This window comes from Leucopleurus acutus (assembly GCF_964270905.1).
Source record: "Leucopleurus acutus genome assembly, chromosome: 14".
Lineage (NCBI taxonomy): Eukaryota > Metazoa > Chordata > Mammalia > Artiodactyla > Delphinidae > Leucopleurus > Leucopleurus acutus.
In genome coordinates, this window is record NC_139156.1 from 4,518,731 (window position 1) to 4,537,648 (window position 18,918).

Sequence of the window (18,918 nt, forward strand, 5' to 3'; positions counted from 1 at the left end):
TCGTGCGTTTTTATAAGAGAATAATGCATGTGTAACTGGGAAAAGACACGAGAAACTGCTTACAACAACTGGTTATTTTTAGGGAGATATAGGAATTTTAAAAAATTGTAAACCTTCCAGCAATGAGTAACATATTATGTACCACTGTTAACTGTACAATTGTGTCTGGTCCTTATAGAAAAGAAGGCAAGAAGGGTTTCGCGGCGGAGGGACCCTGTTGCATTTCATACCCGTAGGTGCCGTGGAAGCTGAGGACCCTCAGGTGGCCGTCTTCCGCGGATGCACCGGAGCCAGCCCGGCCGAGCCCGTCCGCCCCGCCCCTCCCCGCGGAGCCCGTCCCCGCTTGCTCCGCCCTCTTCTTTCCCATTGGTCTGCCTCCTCTCCCCTGCGCCCAATCGCAGCGCTTAGCGCCAAATTTGAATCGGTGTTATCGTTTGAATCTGGAGGGCGCGGCGGCGGCTTTCCGCGCCAGAGCCGCTAACGCCGGGCACCTCCGGGACGTCTCTGGGCAGGGTCAGCGGGCCACCGGCGAGGGCGAAGGCGGGAGGAGCGGGGACTGGGGCCACGGCGAAGGTGGGGGCGGGCCAGAGGACTGAGGCCCGGTCCCTGCAGCGGAGGTGGGCGCGTCGCCGGCCCCTCCCGGTGCGGACTCGGGTTGCTCGCCGACGAGCGGCGGAACCACTGGTGTCGCCCCGGGAGACTCGTCCTGGGTGAGCAGCGGCCGGGGAGCTTCGGGGGCGGGGGCAGCCGGAGGGGCGGAGGCCGCGTGGACCACTCGGGGCTATGCGGCCACCAGCGCCGGAGCGCGGCCTTGGCCTGCCTGGCTCGTCCCGGGCTCTGGCGTGGGGTCTCGGTGGGAACTCCCGGGAGCCAGGAGCCTGGCGGGCGGCGTCCTGGACGCAGGTCTCCGGAGGGCGCTGGGTGGTGGGGGCAGCCCCGGGCCTGGCTGGGGCTTCCCCCGGGGTCAGGTAAGGCGTGGGTCGGGGCGGCAGGGGCAGCCGTGAATAGTACACGCGCCCCAGTTGGTCACTTACAAGTAACTTCTTAGCTCTTTGCTTTAGAATAACCCTCACCCCCTGTGTGTTTTATTTTTGTTATTTTGTCAGTGGCGTGTAGTCAAAGGATTGCTTGTAAGTCGGCTTCAGCAAACCTTTTGATGCCTGACCTTCCGGTACGGATCATAGTCAAAAGTCCTGTTTAGAAAATGGGTTCTACAAGACGCCTTGTTACCATTAAAAGGAGCGGGGTCGACGGCCCCCACTTTCCACTGAGCCTTCATACCTGCATGTTTGGAAGGTGAGCCCTGCCCACCCGCGGACAATTTAGACAATTTAGCTTAAAAAAAAACCCTCAATATTACTAACCAGAGATTAACAGACGAGATACACAGCTCCAGGAGTGGGCAGCCCTCGAGTGTGCTCAGGACTTCCGATGTATTGTCATTGCTACTGGTTGTTTATTATGAAATAGAATTCGAAGACAATGTGTACATAGTTGTGTTTTTTCAGTCAAACAAAAAATTTTAAATTGATTTGATAAAAATATAACTGGAGAAAAATGTACAGGATTCTCAAATCCTGCTTCACTTCAGACTGTCTCTAGAAAGCCATTGTGTTCATCTGAAATCTCTCCAAACTGGGCATTCCTTGGCTGCTGGGGGATATTATTGAACAAGTGAAGGAAGGAATCTGTGCATGGCTTGTCGGTCTTTTTGGAAAAATGGAAATGGGAAGGAAAGTCCTTCTGGTTGCGTTTTGAGAACTTCTCTTTTGTTGCCTTGGTGTTGGTCCCTGTGTAACAGGCACCATTAATCACACCGCCTCTCCTTTTCTACCATGTGATGGATAAGTTACCCCCCCCCCCGTGGAACCCTGTGTGGTGGAACCCTGACCCCCTTCTGCCCCACACCCCATCCTCCCACCAGCCCCACTCCTGCCACGTTCCACCACACTTCAAGCTCTTTCTCCCCTTGGTGCTTTTAGCCAGTTCGAACTTTCACCTCTGGAATTTCTCTACCCTCCTACGTGACTGATTGCTTTACAACTTTCAGAGACAGGGTCCATGTTACCTGAGAAGGAGCCTTTACTGAGCCCTGCTCTTGTCTTTCCTAACCCCACACATGGTGATGAGGCTGTGGCCTGCCTGTCTCACTACGAAGCTCCCCAAGGACAGGGACTGTCTAGTTAATAATTCTGTACTCGGTGTCTGGTGTGGGGCCTGGCATATGAGAGGTGATCACTATTCAGCACTCTGGCCGTTGTCCAGTCATCACATCAGCTGGGAAATTGAGTTTGGAATCAGTGTGCGGCAGTGGTTATCAACTGAGAGCCGTATTGCCCCCCAGGAGCTATTTGGCAAAGTCTGGAGACATTTTTTTCACGTCACAATGTGGGAGGCACACAGCACTGGCGTCAGGGAGCAGAGGTCAGGGTTGCTGCCAAACACCCTACAATGCACAGGACAGCTCCCGCTATAGAGAACTAGCTGGCCCCAGATGTCAGCAGCACCAGGGTTAAGAACCATTGATCTATAGTGTCTCCTGTTGGCCGTCTCCTGCCAAACAGATTCTCAGTTCTAATGAGATCGTCTTTTTCTGTCTCTTGCTGGGCTGTTCTGATACCTAAAAATCAAATTCTCTTCTTTGGCTTAAAGTAGCTGTTCACTTTCCATAGCTTCCACTCTCTTCAAAAGGGAAAAACAAAAAACATTTTGGTACCAAATAGCAGTAATTCTGTTATCATATTGTAGTGATTAAGTGTATTTTTATGCGAGATTTTATAATCCAGAAACCCACTCGTAAGTGTTTGGTCATGGTACAGGTAGGAAGGGCTATTCTTAGACTCCAGAGGTTCGTATTGAGTACAGAGAGGAGGCGTACGGTCTGCTCAAACGTGTAAAACCACAGGATGGTAACAGGAACACCAGAGACCCAGAGCCTTGCTAAGGGCGTCTTTGATTAGTTTCTGTGTAGGTTTGGGAATTCTTCCTTCAGCTGCTTCCTGCTGATGTTAGTTTTCTGTAAAAAGACAGGTTGCATCTAGATAATTTGTTGTTGCTTGTAGATTAGTGTCTGTAATGACAGGAGGCTTGTGACTCTATCAGTTAATAGTGTAGTTTATTTATTTATTTTTGGCTGCATTGGGTCTTCGTGGCTGCGCATGGGCTTCCTCTAGTTGCAGCCAGTGGGGGCTACTCTTTGTTGCGGTGCGCAGGCTTCTCATTGCGGTGGCTTCTCTTGTTGCGCAGCACGGGCTCTAGGCATGCAGGCTTCAGTAATTGTGGCTCGCGGGCTCTAGAGCGCAGGCTCAGTAGTTGTGGAGCATGGGCTTAGTTGCTCCCTGGCATGTGGGATCTTCCCGGACCAGGGCTCAAACCCATGTCCCCTGCATTGGCAGGCAGATTCTTAACCACTGCACCACGAGGAAAGTCCCAATAATATAGTTTTAAAACAATAAAAAGCTCACAAGTTATGAGCATTTACTGTGTGCCAAGCAAATGACAGACATGAGTAACATTTAATTTTCGGAAGAACACCATGATATGTTTGCCAATGGAGTCCTCTTTGTATATGAAGAAACTGAGACACGGAGAGGTCCTAGCATGAAATAACAGCACTTTAGGTGTTGATTAAACCTTGAAACATACATAGCATTACCAATAAACATACATAAACCTTTTTTATAGGAAAAAAGAAAAAAGCACAGAGTACAAACGATAAGTATTCTCCAAACTGATGTAAAGTACTCCTTTAGTTGGATCTTATAAGCATAGATATTTTAGTGAAAGGCAATTCAATTTTGTATTCTAATATTTTCCATTATTATTTTTAAGTACTCTTAAGTTTTAATGATTTAAAATAGTTGCTTATACAATACTTATAAAAATTGGGGGCAAAATGCAAAGATCATTTACATTGCCCAGTTTGTCTTTCCTTTATGTCATTACATTTACAGATCAAACATAGTGTCAGGGGCTTCCCTGGTGGCGCAGTGGTTGAGAGTCCGTCTGCCGATGCAGGGGACATGGGTTCGTGCCCTGCTCCGGGAAGATCCCACATGCTGCGGAGCGGCTGGACCCGTGAGCCATGGCTGCTGAGCCTGCACATCCGGAGACTGTGCTCCGCAACGGGAGAGGCCACAACAGTGATAGGCCCGCGTACCGCAAAAAAAAAAAACAAAAAAACATAGTGTCAGATGCTGTTTTATTTTGAATCACTGATGTAAGTTTTTTAAATTGCAGCAACCTAAAAAATCTTTATTCTTTTGAATTAAGGAGTATCGAGTGTGACATTCGTATTCAGCTTCCCGTAGTGTCCAAACAACACTGCAAAATTGAAATCAATGGACAGGAGGTGAGCGGGTTTTTGGAAGTCTGTTTTCTAAAACTTTTCACTTTTTATCCATTTATTAGTTTACATGTTTTCCTCTCTTTCCTACTTGTAGGCAATATTGTTTAATTTCAGTTCCACAAATCCAACGCAAGTAAATGGATGTACTTTTGATAAACCTGTACAGCTAAAACATGGAGACGTGATAACTGTTGTTGATCGGTCTTTCAGGTAGGTAAGAAATGAGCTAAAAAGAAATAGACCTTCTGATCCACCAAAATCTAGCCTCACAGCCCATCAGTGATCCTTCTGTAATGCGGGTGAATGTCAACATGTTTGAGGTTGCCATTCCCAACACAGTCTTTATCTAAATCCATACGGATCTAGAAGGAATGGCAGGTGAGGTTTATTGTGTGCTCCAGCTCAAAGATTAGAGAGCACGTAACTATGCCAAGGTGGCCAGGTCCTAAAGGAGGTTCATTTGGTTGTAAGTGTTGTGAAACTGCATTCATTTTATTTTTTTTATTTTAAAGTAAAATACACTCATAGAGAAAGTTACAAAACGAGATGTATGGCCCAGCTTACCATGAAGTGAGCAGCCTTGTGATAATCGCCCGTCACGGACCGAACTGTGCTCTCCCTAAATTCCCAAGTTGAAGTCCTGACCCCCGCCCCCAGCTCCCCGGAACGTGGCTGTCTTTGGAAATAGGACCTTGAAAGAGATGATTAAGTTAAAATGAGGCCATTAGGCTGGGTCCTAATTCAATCCGAGTGGTGTCCTTATAAGAAGAGGAGATTAGGACACAGAAGCCAGGGAAGGAGGTGTTCAGAGTGATGACTGTGCCAAGAGGCAGCAGAGGGCAGCCAGAGCCCAGGAGAGAGGCCCCAGGGAAGCCAACCCTGCCGACACCTTGATCTTGGACTTCCAGCCTCTGGAACTGTGAGAAAATAAATTTCTCTTGTTTAAGCCACCCAGGGTGTGACATTTTGTTATAGAACTAATACACCACCCAAGTCATAAACAGAGCATTTCCGGAAGTTTCTTTCATGCATCTTCTAATCATTACTTCTTCCCCGCACCAAGTAAACCACTAATGTGGCTTTTCTGATAGCATGAAAGTCTTTAGAGTTCTACTACCTAAGCATGCATCTCTAACTGCTATGGTTTTGTCTGCCTTTGTTAAACTCCATAAAGTAGTAACTGAGTTCTGCTTTTACGGTTGTGGGATTCATAGCCTGGATTGGGATGGATGGATTCATCCCAGTTTGTTCCTCTCGCTGCTTAAGGATTTCACTGAAATAAGATCCACAGTTACATATACAATTAATTCATTCTGGATGGACATTTGAGTATTTCCAGTTTCTGAAATGAGTCAGAGCTTGCTTTTTATGATCAGATATGGTTACATTTTTACTAATCTGTCCTGGGTGTTTGGAAAAAATGTGTGTTCCACAGCTGCTGCATGGAGTGCTCTGTCTGTGTAGGTCCATCAGATTCTAATTCCTGACTCTAGAATCCTAGTAAATTTTTCCCCTGATTCTTAGTTACCTGGACAGGTAAGCTGAAATCACGCATTGAAGTTTTTTTTTTCTTTTTGTTTTTTAACTTTGCGTCCGATATTTTGAGGCCATACTATGGGTTTAAATTAAGAGTTATCTCCTCTTGGTGTGGATGAAGCTGTATCATGTATCATTCTGAAATGTCCTGTACGTTTAGTAATGCTTTTTTTTTTTTTTGCTGTACGCGGGCCTCTCACTGTTGTGGCCTCTCCCGCTGCGGAGCACAGGCTCCGGACGCGCAGGCTCAGCGGCCATGGCTTACGGGCCCAGCCGCTCCGCGGCATGTGGGATCTTCCCGGACTGGGGCATGAACCCGTGTCCCCTGCATCGGCAGGCGGACTCTCAACCACGGCGCCACCAGGGAAGCCCTTAGTAATGCTTTTGATGAGAGATTTCATACTATAGTTGTTGTTGTTTTTTTTTTTAATCACATTGCTTTCAACTTTCATAATCCTTAAGGTTTAGATGACCTTTTGGAACCAGCTGTTAGGGGCACTTTTGTCTATAACTGGTTGATCTTGAGGGATTGACCCTTTTATCATTATAAAATGTGCAGTGTCTCTGAATAATTTTTATCTTACAGTCTATTTTGTCTGGTATTGGTACAGCCTCTCCACCTCTCTTCTGGTTCCTGTTTGCATGGTATATCTTTTCCCATCATTATCCTTTCATTCTATTTGTGTCTTTGACTCTAAATTGTGTCTCTCGTAGGCAGATGTAGTTGGATCGTTTTTGTCATCCATTCTGCCAATGGAACGCCATTACTGCTTTCATTTGTATTAAATAGATATTTTCTAATTTGAATATCCTGGTCGTTTCTTTTTCTGTGCTTTTTGTGAATTTGCCTTCATTTTTAAAGGGTATTTTTTATTAGATAGAGAAATAAATATTATTTCTAGGCAGGAAATATTTGATGAGGCATGGAGAGCAGAAGTATGTCCCCCAAATGAGATGCTGCTCAAATGAAGATTAGCTGAGATGACAAAACACCTCCAACAAAGGCTAGGCCATGGGTCACAGGAAGAAGGGCTTGATTCAGAGCTCTGGCACCATGAGAAACGGTTCCAGACGACTGGCTGCTTCGGCGCTTACGTAGGTGGCATCTAAACTCGAATCAGGCTGTCTCACCGAGGTACCAGAGTTCAGTATGTGTTGTAAAAGTTTCTGTGAATGGATACCTGAGGTCTGTTAGAACAACCATGTCTCTTGCTAAATATCTTTGTGTCTTCCTAAAATGTGCCTGTCTTTGTTCAGATACAGATGGAGTAAGTGGGAAGCTGATAAGATCATAGTGATCTTAAAGTAGAGCTCTGTGGTTACCCTGTGGTGAATGACATCACAGAGTGATAAAGGTGTCAGATGCCACCCAGCTTCTTGGTTGACCTTCCAAGCCATCAGATGATTTCCACGAACAAAAACTAGCAGACACCAGGTTTTGCTCTCTTGTGCAGTTGGTTCCAACACAGGAGGTGCTCAGGGAAGTTGTTGAATCTTACAGACTAGTCAGGGTTCAGAAATTTAATCTGGTCCCAACCTCTGACCGTGGTGTTCCAGAAGAAACCAATTTACCTAAGTTTTTAGCATAAAAACACTTTCCTGATTTCTTTCCTTGAATACGGTAATGTCTTGAGTAAAACCTCATCTTTGTTCCTTGCTCCTTGGACATTAGTCAGATGTGGAAGTTTTATCATTGGTTACAAATCTTTAATCTGAATATATGCCTGTCATTCTGTGCACTTCAGGTATGAAAATGAAAGTCATCAGAATGGAAGCAAGTCACCTGAATTTCCAGGACAAAGATGGGAACAGGTGATGGGGGGATATTATGGAACTTTGGGCTCTGATTCTGTTGCATGATGATATGAAGTCATTTATATGCACTTTGACACTGATTTCTCACAAGGGAGAACGACTTACCAGTTATAGTAGGAAAATGTCGCTAAGGTAGTAAAACAAGGTGAACTTAGATATATTAAGATAATTTGAACTATCCTTCCTCTTTTATTCAAAATGAGAGCACTAGGTGTTACACTTTGGACCCAAAGTCTCCTAAAGTAACTCGCAATATGATTTTGCAAACCTTTGGTTAGGGCAACCCTGACGCAGAACTCGGATTCCAGAACCACATGATCTGGAGGCTCATTTTTTGTCCCATTGTACTCATTGGTCTTTATTCATCCAGAATAATCACATCAGAGCTGTAGGTACCAATGATGCTTCCCAGTTGTGACAGACATGACCCGCGACACTGGAGGAGAGTTACTGCCCTGTGTCTATCCGTGGAGAAAACGTATTCCAAACGACCCACCTTATTAAAATGCAGTCTGGGCCCATCCTGGGAGATTTAGCAGGACTTAGAAGGTTCTGGGTTACTCCTGAGACTTCCTATCCTTCTTACTTTTTATGAAGCTACTCAAGCTATTCTCTTCTGACCAGGTTGGAATTCCCTGGCTTAAGAGTCTTAGCACAGATACTCCTGAAATCAGCAGTGGGCTCTGCATTTGAAGTTCCCTGCTCCTGCCATGTGCCCTTGCTTCCCCAGAGGACTAACTTTAATGTCAACCCTGCTCATCAGCTTTGGGGGAAAGCTAGCTTTTGAGGTATCCCACCCACGAACCAACGCCGCTTCTAACTCGTTAGTAGGTATAAGGAACCCAACCAAAAAGCTGGACTATGGGTTAGATAAGAGGTCCCAGTGGTCTATGACCTGTTCGCTATCTGGATTGTGATAAAGTAAATATTGAAGTTGAATACTTAGAACATGTTATTTGACAGTGATTTTTATGGCTATTGGATATTATAGTACAAAAAATATGGGCTTGTATTTTGCACACAGTTTTAAATTTTAATTCATTTTTATTGTTCAGTCATATGATTCCTTTTGTCAACCTCAGATTGGAAGTTAGAAACCGAGCCCTCACATGGGAAGTTTGAGAAGCAGCGTATTCAATACCAAGATATCGGAAATTGATTAAAGAAAGAAGTTAAAGTATTTACCTTTGGATATATTTTGTGATTTCCACCCCTAATAATTCAGAAGATATTATTTTTCCTCCTTTGAAACAATATTGGACTTTTATATCTTACATCTGTGTTATTCTGTAGTTGTTCCTTACCCTCTAAAAAGCTGCCTGGGAAGGAATGTGAAGGTGGCCCAGCAGGAGGGCTGCAACCCAGCCCCGTGCTCTGAGGGTACAGGGCCTCTGGGTGCATTGTTTTCGCTTTTGCCTTAACTTCTGGGCTTTCAGATGAACCCTTAGTACCTGCCAGCAATGAGCACACATGCTAAGTGGAGCCCCACTTCACCCACAGGTCCTTTAGCCAACTTCTGATAAAACAGTGTAAAGTCAATAATTCTGTGCCCTTGGTAGGTTCCCAGATACTGAGTGGATGATGTTTACTTTTAGCTTTGATTCTTCTTTCATAGAAGTTCAAGGAAGTTATAAAAAGTCACTGCCGTTCAATTTAAGCAATTTTTTTTTTTTTTTTTTTTACCGTGTGCGGGCCTCCCACCGCTGTGGCCTCTCCCGCCGCGGAGCACAGGCTCCAGACGCGCAGGCTCAGCGTCCATGGCGCACGGGCCAAGCCACTCCGCGGCACGTGGGATCCTCCCGGACCGGGGCACGAACCCACGTCCCCTGCATCGGCAGGCGGACTCCCAACCACTGCGCCACCAGGGAAGCCCCAATTTAAGCAATTTTAATCTTCAAGTTTGTTTCTTATTCTATTACTATATTTTCAAAAAATCAACTGAGAAATGCTTGTGTTATGAGTACCAGCCCAATGTCTTGGGCTCGCTTCTCAAAGTCGCTGAAAGTTCTCTAAGAACAGTTGGGTAGAGAAGGTCATCAAAGGAAGAACATTTTAGTAAATGTGACTGTCGGTATTTGAAAAGGGATCTAAATTGCTGTTCTTATCTGCCAATTCACAGGAGCCTTCGCGTCGGGTCTCAAGATCTAGCTTCCCTTCCAACCTTGGTTAGTAGATTTTTGGTTTTGTCTGGGATCCTGTAAGATCTGTTCTCTATGTAGCTTTGTGGCAAGGAAGGGACAGACATAGGCAGACACGTGAGTTAACTTTTCTCACAAGTGATGTATGGGCTCCATATGCTTGTTGGAGGGTCCATGTAGAGACGAACTGTCATGCTCAGTTGTTGCCCCTAATTCTGAGCAGATTGATAGCATTGGATGTCTCCTGTTGGTTATAAGAGGTATAAGAGGCTAAAGTGATTTATTTATTTTCATCATGGAACTAGTACCAGAACACCATTAGAATACATTTTGGACATTAAGAAATTTGTAGGCTAAGTGGAAAGCTAGGTTTTTAAGACAATTTGAAATAATTTTAAAATGTGAATATTGCCCATGTTAATCATTGAGAAACTCTCGAATTTCTGCTTCTTATTTCATAACTCATTGTCAAGATGGAAAAGTTCAAGATTCCAGTGCCCGTTCAAAATTCACGGAAGACGCTGCTTCCGGAAGGCCTGTGGTGCATGGGAAGAATGTCACAGGAGCTGGTATTGTCTCAGGTGGCTCAGAAGATCCTGTTGCTGGGAAGACACCTAACAGCGTTCATTCCTCAGAACGTTCTGGAGATAATGGCAGAAATGCAACAGCTCCCACTGCTGGGGATTCTCAAGAAGGTTCCAGTGTAACATTCGGGATCAGTAATGGAGAACTGAAGGCTTTTTCCTCCAAAAAGTGTCTTAAGGAGAGTGACCAAAATGAGTCTCCCTTTAGGAAGCTTTATGAGTCAATGAAGGTGGAGTTAGATGTGAAATCAGGAAAAGTCAATGTTCTTCAGAATCGCAGAAAATCAGGATCACAGAGTCATTGCACACCAGGAAAAGAAAGCACTGGTGCTTTACAGAGCAAGACTCTGGTCTCACTGAAATCCAGACCCAAATCGGGCCAAAGCCCCCAAATTAAGGCAGACCCTGCTTCAGGAGAACAAGGAAGTAGCCAGACTGAGGGGAAGAGGAGTGATGAGCCATTTCAGACGCCCAAGGAGACCAGGAGTCCCAGCAGCGTCTGCACAGAGATAGAGACGCTGCAAACCATGACCCCCGAACCATATTCACAACAAAGTCCCTCACGGAGTGGGCGGAGTGAAGACCTGAGTGTTGTCAATGGTGGTGCGTCCCTGAACCTAGATCAAAGTGAAGGCTCCAGGGCAGATATTAAAACGTTTCCTCCTCGGAAGTTCTTACCTAGTATTCAAACGCCCGTTAAAGTTGAGAGTTTTGGAAATACACCAGAAAAACTTTGCCCCGGAAAGAGGAAGAGGAATCCTACAAATGTTGACGATCTGACAACAGAAACAGAGATTCTGCATCAGACAATTTCAGCTCCATTGGTCCCTCAAGTTGAAAGGAAGATTCAAAGCAATTTTCTCAACAAGCCTGAGAAGCTGGGCATGGCAGCGGATCCGGTGAGCCCTGGGTTACCCGGTCTTAGCTCAGCTGATGGCAGCAGCTTCGGCGATTCCACGAGTAAGTTTATTTAACTGTAAATGTATTCCCCCCCCAGGTTTACTCCTACCTTATGTCTAGGTATGAATTAGTGGGACCTTCCTTCATTCACGAATGATGAGCTCTGTGAGTCACATAAAGGCCCATATTCATCATCTACTCATAGATTTGCATGAAGACCCAGATAACCAACCAACCAGAGCAGTGCTGGTTATTAGGGGAGAATTAGCGGGGGTCCAAGGAGATAAGGTGGTCCCAAAGCATATCTGATTCTTCTGTCTACCGCAGAACAAAGGAGAATAAGCATAAGCATAATTGCTTTTCACAGGAGTTTAATTCTGAACTATAAGCTCTTTTATCCTATGAGTTTGATCCTCTAGAATAAGTCAGTGGAAATCCCTTGGAACTCTTTTCATGTGGGGTGGCCCTTAAAACACACCTGCCCCATCCCCATGGGTCTACGTGCCAGGTGTTCTTTTACGTGCCTTTCAGACACTCATTTCCCATCCTCTCTTCTGGCAGCAGGAGGGCCCACGGGACAGGAGTTTTGTTATCTTCCTTTTGCAAACGGGGAAACCAGTAACCTAATGGCACCCCATGGGTGGCAGAGATGTGACCTGTGGAGCAGGCGTGGTAGCTCCAGGGCCTCCCACGCTCCTCGGGGGCCCCCAGGTGTTCCGATGCTGTGCCCTGTCAGCTCTGCTTCTGCAGGGAGCCCCCAGGGCAGGGGTGTGCGGCTCTGAAAGCAGACCCACGCACATCAGTCACGGAGTCCCCACAAGTCTTACAAACGGGGCGCCTCACTCAGGCAAGGGTTTATGTTGACAAGTGGTTCGCAAAGATGGATAGTGGGGCTTGGGACGCGTGAATTGCCCATCTGTCAATATCACCAGGAGAGGTTTCCAGCTCGAATTCTACTCGCTGGGTAGGTCTGAGACCCAAGTGTGAGTCTCTTGGAAAAGCTTTCTCAGGCCACTGCTGAAGCCTCATCCCCTTCATCCCCCTGCTCCGAAGTGGGAGCCACTGCTCCAGGCCACTCCCTTTATTAAGCTCTGTCCGCACAGGACTTGTCAATGTTTAAAGAAAGTCCTTGTCCTGTCAGGTTGGGACTTGGCATTTAGTGGTTTGTCCTGGATCTTTCCTGAGCTCTTGAAGCAGCATCACCTTCGTCAACATCACAAGAGAGTAAAGGTGTGTGAGGTGCCAGGTTTCAGTGAATTTACAGTAAGTTTGTCTTCAATGGTAGATGGAAACAAGTCACACCTATGGTACTGTTCTCCTTTGCCCTCTCCACGTCTGTACCCGTTCCTCTAGATAAGATGGATGGGGTGTCCCTGAAGAGGAGGCGGGTCTCCTTTGGTGGTCGCCTGAGACCTGAATTATTCGATGAAAACTTACCTCCCAACACACCTCTCAAAAGAGGAGAGACACCAAAGCAAAGAAGGTCTCTGGTCACCCACACGCCAACCGTCCTGAAGAAAATCATCAAGGTGAGTTTACCCACTGGTCCCCGCTTCGGGTCTGATGATAGCACACATCCTTGGTCCATATTCTTTCCAACCCCTCACACTAGTAGAATGACAATGAACACCTTTTTCTTTCTAATAACAAAGTAAAAATATAAAAGTCTCTGTGAGAGTTCATTCATGTGGGTGTTGGGAACTGAGCACCTGGGTTCCTAACCATGGCCTGAGGGTGACTGAGCACAGGTGGGTCCTCAGGACTTTCCTTCTCTGCAGAGGCCTCCTGCTGACCACACTTGCAGGGCCAGGTGGTCATGCTAGGGTTATAGTCAATACATTTGGAAAGAATCTGGAGGCATCACGACACAGAACCGTAAGGTTTTGGTGTTTTTCCCTTTTAGAATTACAAGGTGAAAAGAAAAATCTTGGATGGCAGCACACCCATGATTTTCATCATCAGCTCTTTACAATTTTTCATCACCTACCCTAGGCTGTGACCTTAGATCTCTAGAAAGGTGTTGGCCCACAGCTCGCCTTCATCAGAGGGCTTGGGAAGCCTTTAATTTCCTTTCACACTAACAGGCGTGTGAGGTATGTCTCCTTTCCTTCCCTTTTATATGGGCTCCCGGAAGTGAGTGGCTGTCTTTCCATGCAGATCAAAGGTGGTTAAATTCCCACGGACGGTGTTTCCTTGGACTTAGATAAGAGCCTCACTCATGAGGAAGTTCCTTTCATCTTTCCACCTGAAATACCCCAATTAAGATTTGTTTGGTGTTTTCTTCCCCCCGCCACTTTTTTTTTTTTTTTTTAAGTGAGAGACGTAGACTCCCATCTCTACCATATACTTGACAGACACTGGTTGAAACGTTTGGTGCTTCCAGATTTAAACAGTTTGGGATTGACACGTACACACGGCTATATTTAAAATAGATAACCAACAAGGACCTGCTGTATAGCACAGGGAACTCTGCTCAATATTCTGTAATAACCTAAATGGGAAAAGAATTTGAAAAAGAATAGATACATGTATATGTATAACTGAATCACTTTGCTGTACACCTGACACTAACACAACATCGTTAATCACCTATACTCCAATATAAAATAAATAGAAAGCCTGGTGGTGCTGAATTCTCTTAGCTTTTGCTTGTCTTTAAAGCTTTTGCTTTCTCTGTCGAATCCGGATGAGATCCTTGCCAAGTAGAGTGATCTTGGTTGTAGTTTCTTCCCTTTCATCACTTTAAGTATATCATGCCACTCCCTTCTGGCTTGCAGAGTTTCTGCTGAGAAATCAGCTGTTAACCTTATGGGAGTTCCCTTGTATGTTATTTGTCGTTTTTCCCTTGTTGCTTTCAGTAATTTTCTTTGTCTTTAATTTTTGCCAGTTTGATTACTATGTGTCTCTGTGTGTTTCTCCTTGGGTTTATCCTGTATGGGACTCTGTGCTTCCTGGACTTGGGTGGCTATTTCCTTTCCATGTTAGGGAAGTTTTCGACTATAATTTCTTCAAATATTTTCTCTGTTCCTTTCTCTCTCTCTTCTCCTTCTGGGACCCCTATAGTGCGAATGTTGTTGGCATTTAATGCTGTCCCAGAGGTCTCTTAGGCTGTCTTCATTTGTTTTCATTCTTTTTTCTTTATTCTGTTCCGCGGCAGTGAATTACACCATTCTGTCTTCCAGGTCACTTATCTGTTCTTCTGCCTCAGTTATTCTGCTATTGATTCCTTCAAGTGTATTTTTCATTTCAGTTATTGTATTGTTCATCTCTGTTTGTTTGTTCTTTAATTCTTATAGGTCTTTGTTAAATATTTCTTGCATCTTCTCAATCTTTGCCTCCATTCTTTTTCCCAGGTCCTGGATCATCTTCACTATCATTATTCTGAATTCCTTTTCTGGAAGGTTGCCTATCTCCACTTCACTTAGTTGTTTTCCTGGGGTTTTTTCTTGTTCCTTCATCTGGTACGTAGCCCTCTGCCTTTTCATCTTGTCTGTCTTTCTGTGAATGTGGTTTTTGTTCCACAGGCTGCAGGATGGTAGTTCTTCTTGCTTCTGCTGTCTGCCTTCTGGTGGATGAGGCTATCTGAGAGGCTTGTGCAAGCTTCCTGATGGAGGGGACTGGTGGTGGGTAGATCTGACTGTTGCTCTGGTGGGCAGAGCTCAGTAAAACTTTAATCCGATTGTCTGCTGATGGGCGGGGCTGGGTTCCCTCCCTGCTGGTTGTTTGGCCTGAGGCGACCCAACACTGGAGCCTACCCAGGCTCTTTGGTGCGGCTAATAGGGGACTCTGGGGGGGCTCACGCCAAGGAGTACTTCGCAGAACTTCTGCTCCCAGTGTCCTTGTCCCTTGGTGAACCACAGCCACCCCCCCACCCCCCTCTGCAGGAGACCCTCCAACACCAGCAGGAAGGTCTGGTTCAGTCTCCTATGGGGTCACTGCTCCTTCGCCTGGGTCCCGATGCACACAGTACTTTGTGTGTGCCCTCTAAGAGTGGAGTCTCTGTTTCCCCCAGTCCTGTCGAAGTCCTGCAATCAACTCCTGCTAGCCTTCAAAGTCTGATTCTCTGGGAATTCCTCCTCCCGTTGCTGGACCCCCAGGTTGGGAAGCCTGATGTGGGGCTCAGAACCTTCACTCCAGTGGGTGGACTTCTGTGGTATTAGTGTTGTCCAGTCTGTGAGTCACCCACCCAGCGGTTATGGGATTTGATTTTATTGTGATTGCGCCCCTCCTACCGTCTCACTGTGGCTTCTCCTTTGTCTTTGGATGTGGGGTGTCTTTTTGGGTGAGTTCCAGTGTCTTCCTGTCGATGATTGTTCAGCAGTTAGTTGTGATTCCAGTGCTCGCACAAGAGGGATGGAGCACACGTCCTACTCCGTCATCTTGAGCCTACAGAGAAGTTATATTTGTGGTGAGGTTTCTTATCTTTGTGGTGAGGTTTCTTATGCACATTTAAATCTTGTCAGGAGCAGCCTCAGCCGTCAGGGAAAGAAGATTCTTCAGAAGTCTGTCTGCAGGCGACTGCGCAGGATGCGTTTGTGAGGCCTCCGGCTCCTAACGCTGCTCCCGCTTCTCCAGACGCGCCCGGCCAATGCCATAGCTTACCCAAGGCGTCTTCCATCTCCAGCGACAGCAAATCTCCACATCAGACAGATATTCCCAAGAGAGGACGGAGAAAAAGTAGCAACCTGCCCTCCAAGAGAGCTTCCGTGGATCGAAGCCAGCATGGCATCTTACAGATGATTTATTCCAAGAGAAGGAGTGGCGCTTCTGAGGCCAATTTAGTTGGTTAGTGTTTATCAGCAGATAGGTTTCAAGGTTGATTTTCTCGTTAGTGCCGGTTTTGAAAAGTCTCAACATCTTTTCCCTGTGACAGTGGCAAAATCGTGGGCAGACGTGGTAAAACTTGGTACCAAGCAGACCCAGACCAGAGCTGTTAAACGTGGGCCTCCAAGACCCCTGAGCAAGAGGCAAAGAAGAACCAATAATACCCCGAAGGTAGGTGTCCCAGTGTGAATTGCTCTTTGATACATAATACGATTAAGGGATACATTAAGTGTGGATTGAGGCTTTGACGCTTTATTGACTTCCTGATTGTTTTCCAGAAGCTGACTGGCATCGTTCACAATCAATTTAGCACAGGCCACGCAAACTCTCCCTGTACCATAATAATAGGGAAAGCTCACATCGAGAAAGTGAACGGGCCAGCTCGGCCCTACAGGATGCTGAACAACTTCGTGGTCAACAAACCAATGGACTTTAGTGAAGATCTTTCAGGTAAAAGCATAGCCATGGCTCTTAGGAACCAGAACGCTTTCATCCTCCTGCGTGGGTCCACATGGGTTGGTGTCACGTTTGTTTATCTGCTGTGCGTGGGACAGGAGGATAAACAATCTAGTCAACTCGGAGGGTCATGATATTCAAGGAACAGGGTGCTGGACTGGAGAACAAGGCCGGGTCCCTGACGATTTGGAGTCACGTGGCCTGTAGGAAGCAGGTATGGCAGGAAATGCACATCTTTACCTGGGAGAGCAGCGCGGGTATACGACGTTGACAGCGGCTTTATGGTGAAAAAGCAGCCTTGCTCTTATAATTGCCAGAGTCGGAGCAATTGGTTTGAGTGATGTTTTGTTTCAAGATTTCTTTTCCTTCCGTGTAGCTTAGCTGGTTCATGAAACAGAGGCTTCTCTGAGCCATTCATAGTTGAGCCAGTATTGCTATTTTCAGTAAAAGTGTGATGTGAGCTGCTGACACTTGTACTGGATTAGAACCACGGCAGGACCCTGGGTTTGGGATTTTCTGCTACGTCGTTTGACCAGTGGTTTCCATTCTGAGCACCTATGGAGGGAGGTGACACTTGAATCCATTAGGTGGAACCTAGTTTTTATTTCCTGGCGGATTTTAAGATGGGAGAATTGTTGTACCACTTATAAAACCTATGCAAGATACTCTCCAATTAGAATCACATTTGGATCAACATATTTATTAGCTTTTTAAAAGCAAACTATAAAAATGTAGAACAGTGATAGCCAGAGTTCTGATCGCATGCTCCATGAGTAAAGAACAATTCGAGCTTATACCACCCAATACGCAGATATCTGTGTATGCTTGTAAATTACGCACACGTGTGAGTGTACTACTATATATGTTACGAAGCATTGAAGGCAAATTCTCAAAAATATTTATAAGATAAGTAGAAGTTTAAAGAGTACCTGGGATGGTAAATTTTTTCAGCCTTCCTTCAAAACATTTTTCTAGACACTCAACAAAGGCCACCCCTCGGTATGAGTACTTTTATGACAAAACATTAATATGTGATGAAATATTAAATCTTGGATATTTTAAGTAAGGCCTGAACGGTGGCGGAGGAATGAGCTTTTTAAGTGAGCTGCCTGGCTTGGGTGCCTTCAGAACAGGCTTCCCAAACACAATTTGCAGACGGCTGCCAGACTGAGAGAGTCAGCTGCTGGTCTGTTTTGGTCCATTGATGTCAGAATGAGAAAAGTAAGGAGAACAGGAGGAGAATGAGAGTTTGAGAAACTTAAGTCTTCCCTTTAGCGAACTGGATGGGTTTGCTTGTTTGTTTTCTGAGATTATGTTGGTACTACCTTTTGGTGTTAAAATGAAAAGATGGTGACATTAGTACTTGACCATACTAAAAATGGGCAGTCCTATCTCACTTTTAACATTTGGACATTTTATTTGTACATAAACTCTTGTAGTGCATAACCTAGGACTTATTGAAGGAGGCTGAGGGCCCTGGATTTGGGGATGCATGGAGAGGGACCCTGGAGGGCAGCCTCTGTCCTCTGGCCAATGCTCACAGCTGGAGTTCACTCTAGAAGAGGGTGGACATCAACTTCCTTCATTACATTCTTTCCAAGAGGAAGGCCAGAGAAGAGGCCACATATGAGTCTAACTTGCCATTGCCCTCTTCAAAATATGGGTTCACAGCTGATGCATCAACCTCTCCTGTGAGACCCTGTCTCCCGGAAGTTCTAGGGAGTGATCTGTTGTTTGCCTTCCGACATCTCCTCTGTTGTACGTGAGGACAGGCATGCTGATTTGCAGGTATGAGCAGTCTGTTAACTGTTTTTCCACTATTTTCATGTAACAGGGCTGCCTGAGATGTTCAAGACTCCAGTGAAAGAGAAACCACAAAGGATGAGCCTGTGTCCCTCCACTTTTTCAAATTCAGAGGATTTGCTTGGAGAAGAGCTTCCAGTACCTCATTCAGGAGGAAAACCTCTGCTGTGTGCTTCAGAAAATTCTGGTGGGTTTCCTTTTTTTCCCCTGGCACTTTGATCTTTTCAGTGGAAACTGTAGATGGTCTTCTTTTTTCACAACAGCTACTGTATTATTTCACTATGACAGATATTCCTGATAAAGTACCATGTCCAGCTTCCCTGTCCCATTGTTCTTAGGGGAGGTTTCTATCAGCAGCTGAAGTAGCACTGGCTTTCAGAGACTTGCATGGAAAGGCATATGCCTGTTTACTAACCGTAAACTACGGGTGTACACGTGGCCTTCTTCATTTAGCATAAGTGAAGAGGCTGACAAGCAGGAAAGTGTAATGATCTCTCATCATACTTATATGTAA

General features: G+C 45.6%; 1 protein-coding gene across 1 annotated transcript; it reads left to right on the top strand.

Annotated features, from left to right (window-relative positions):
- Positions 1 to 1,204: 1,204 nt before the first annotated feature.
- LOC309971451 (proliferation marker protein Ki-67-like) lies at positions 1,205 to 18,765 on the top strand (the record flags this gene model as incomplete). The annotated part of the gene is made up of 11 exons (XM_082854435.1): positions 1,205 to 1,296; positions 4,273 to 4,351; positions 4,443 to 4,558; positions 7,630 to 7,696; positions 9,819 to 9,864; positions 12,675 to 12,850; positions 15,785 to 16,106; positions 16,195 to 16,316; positions 16,424 to 16,595; positions 18,436 to 18,591; positions 18,743 to 18,765. The coding sequence occupies 11 exons, from the start codon at positions 1,205 to 1,207 to the stop codon at positions 18,763 to 18,765; spliced, it is 1,371 nt and encodes a 456-aa protein (XP_082710561.1).
- Positions 18,766 to 18,918: the final 153 nt, after the last annotated feature.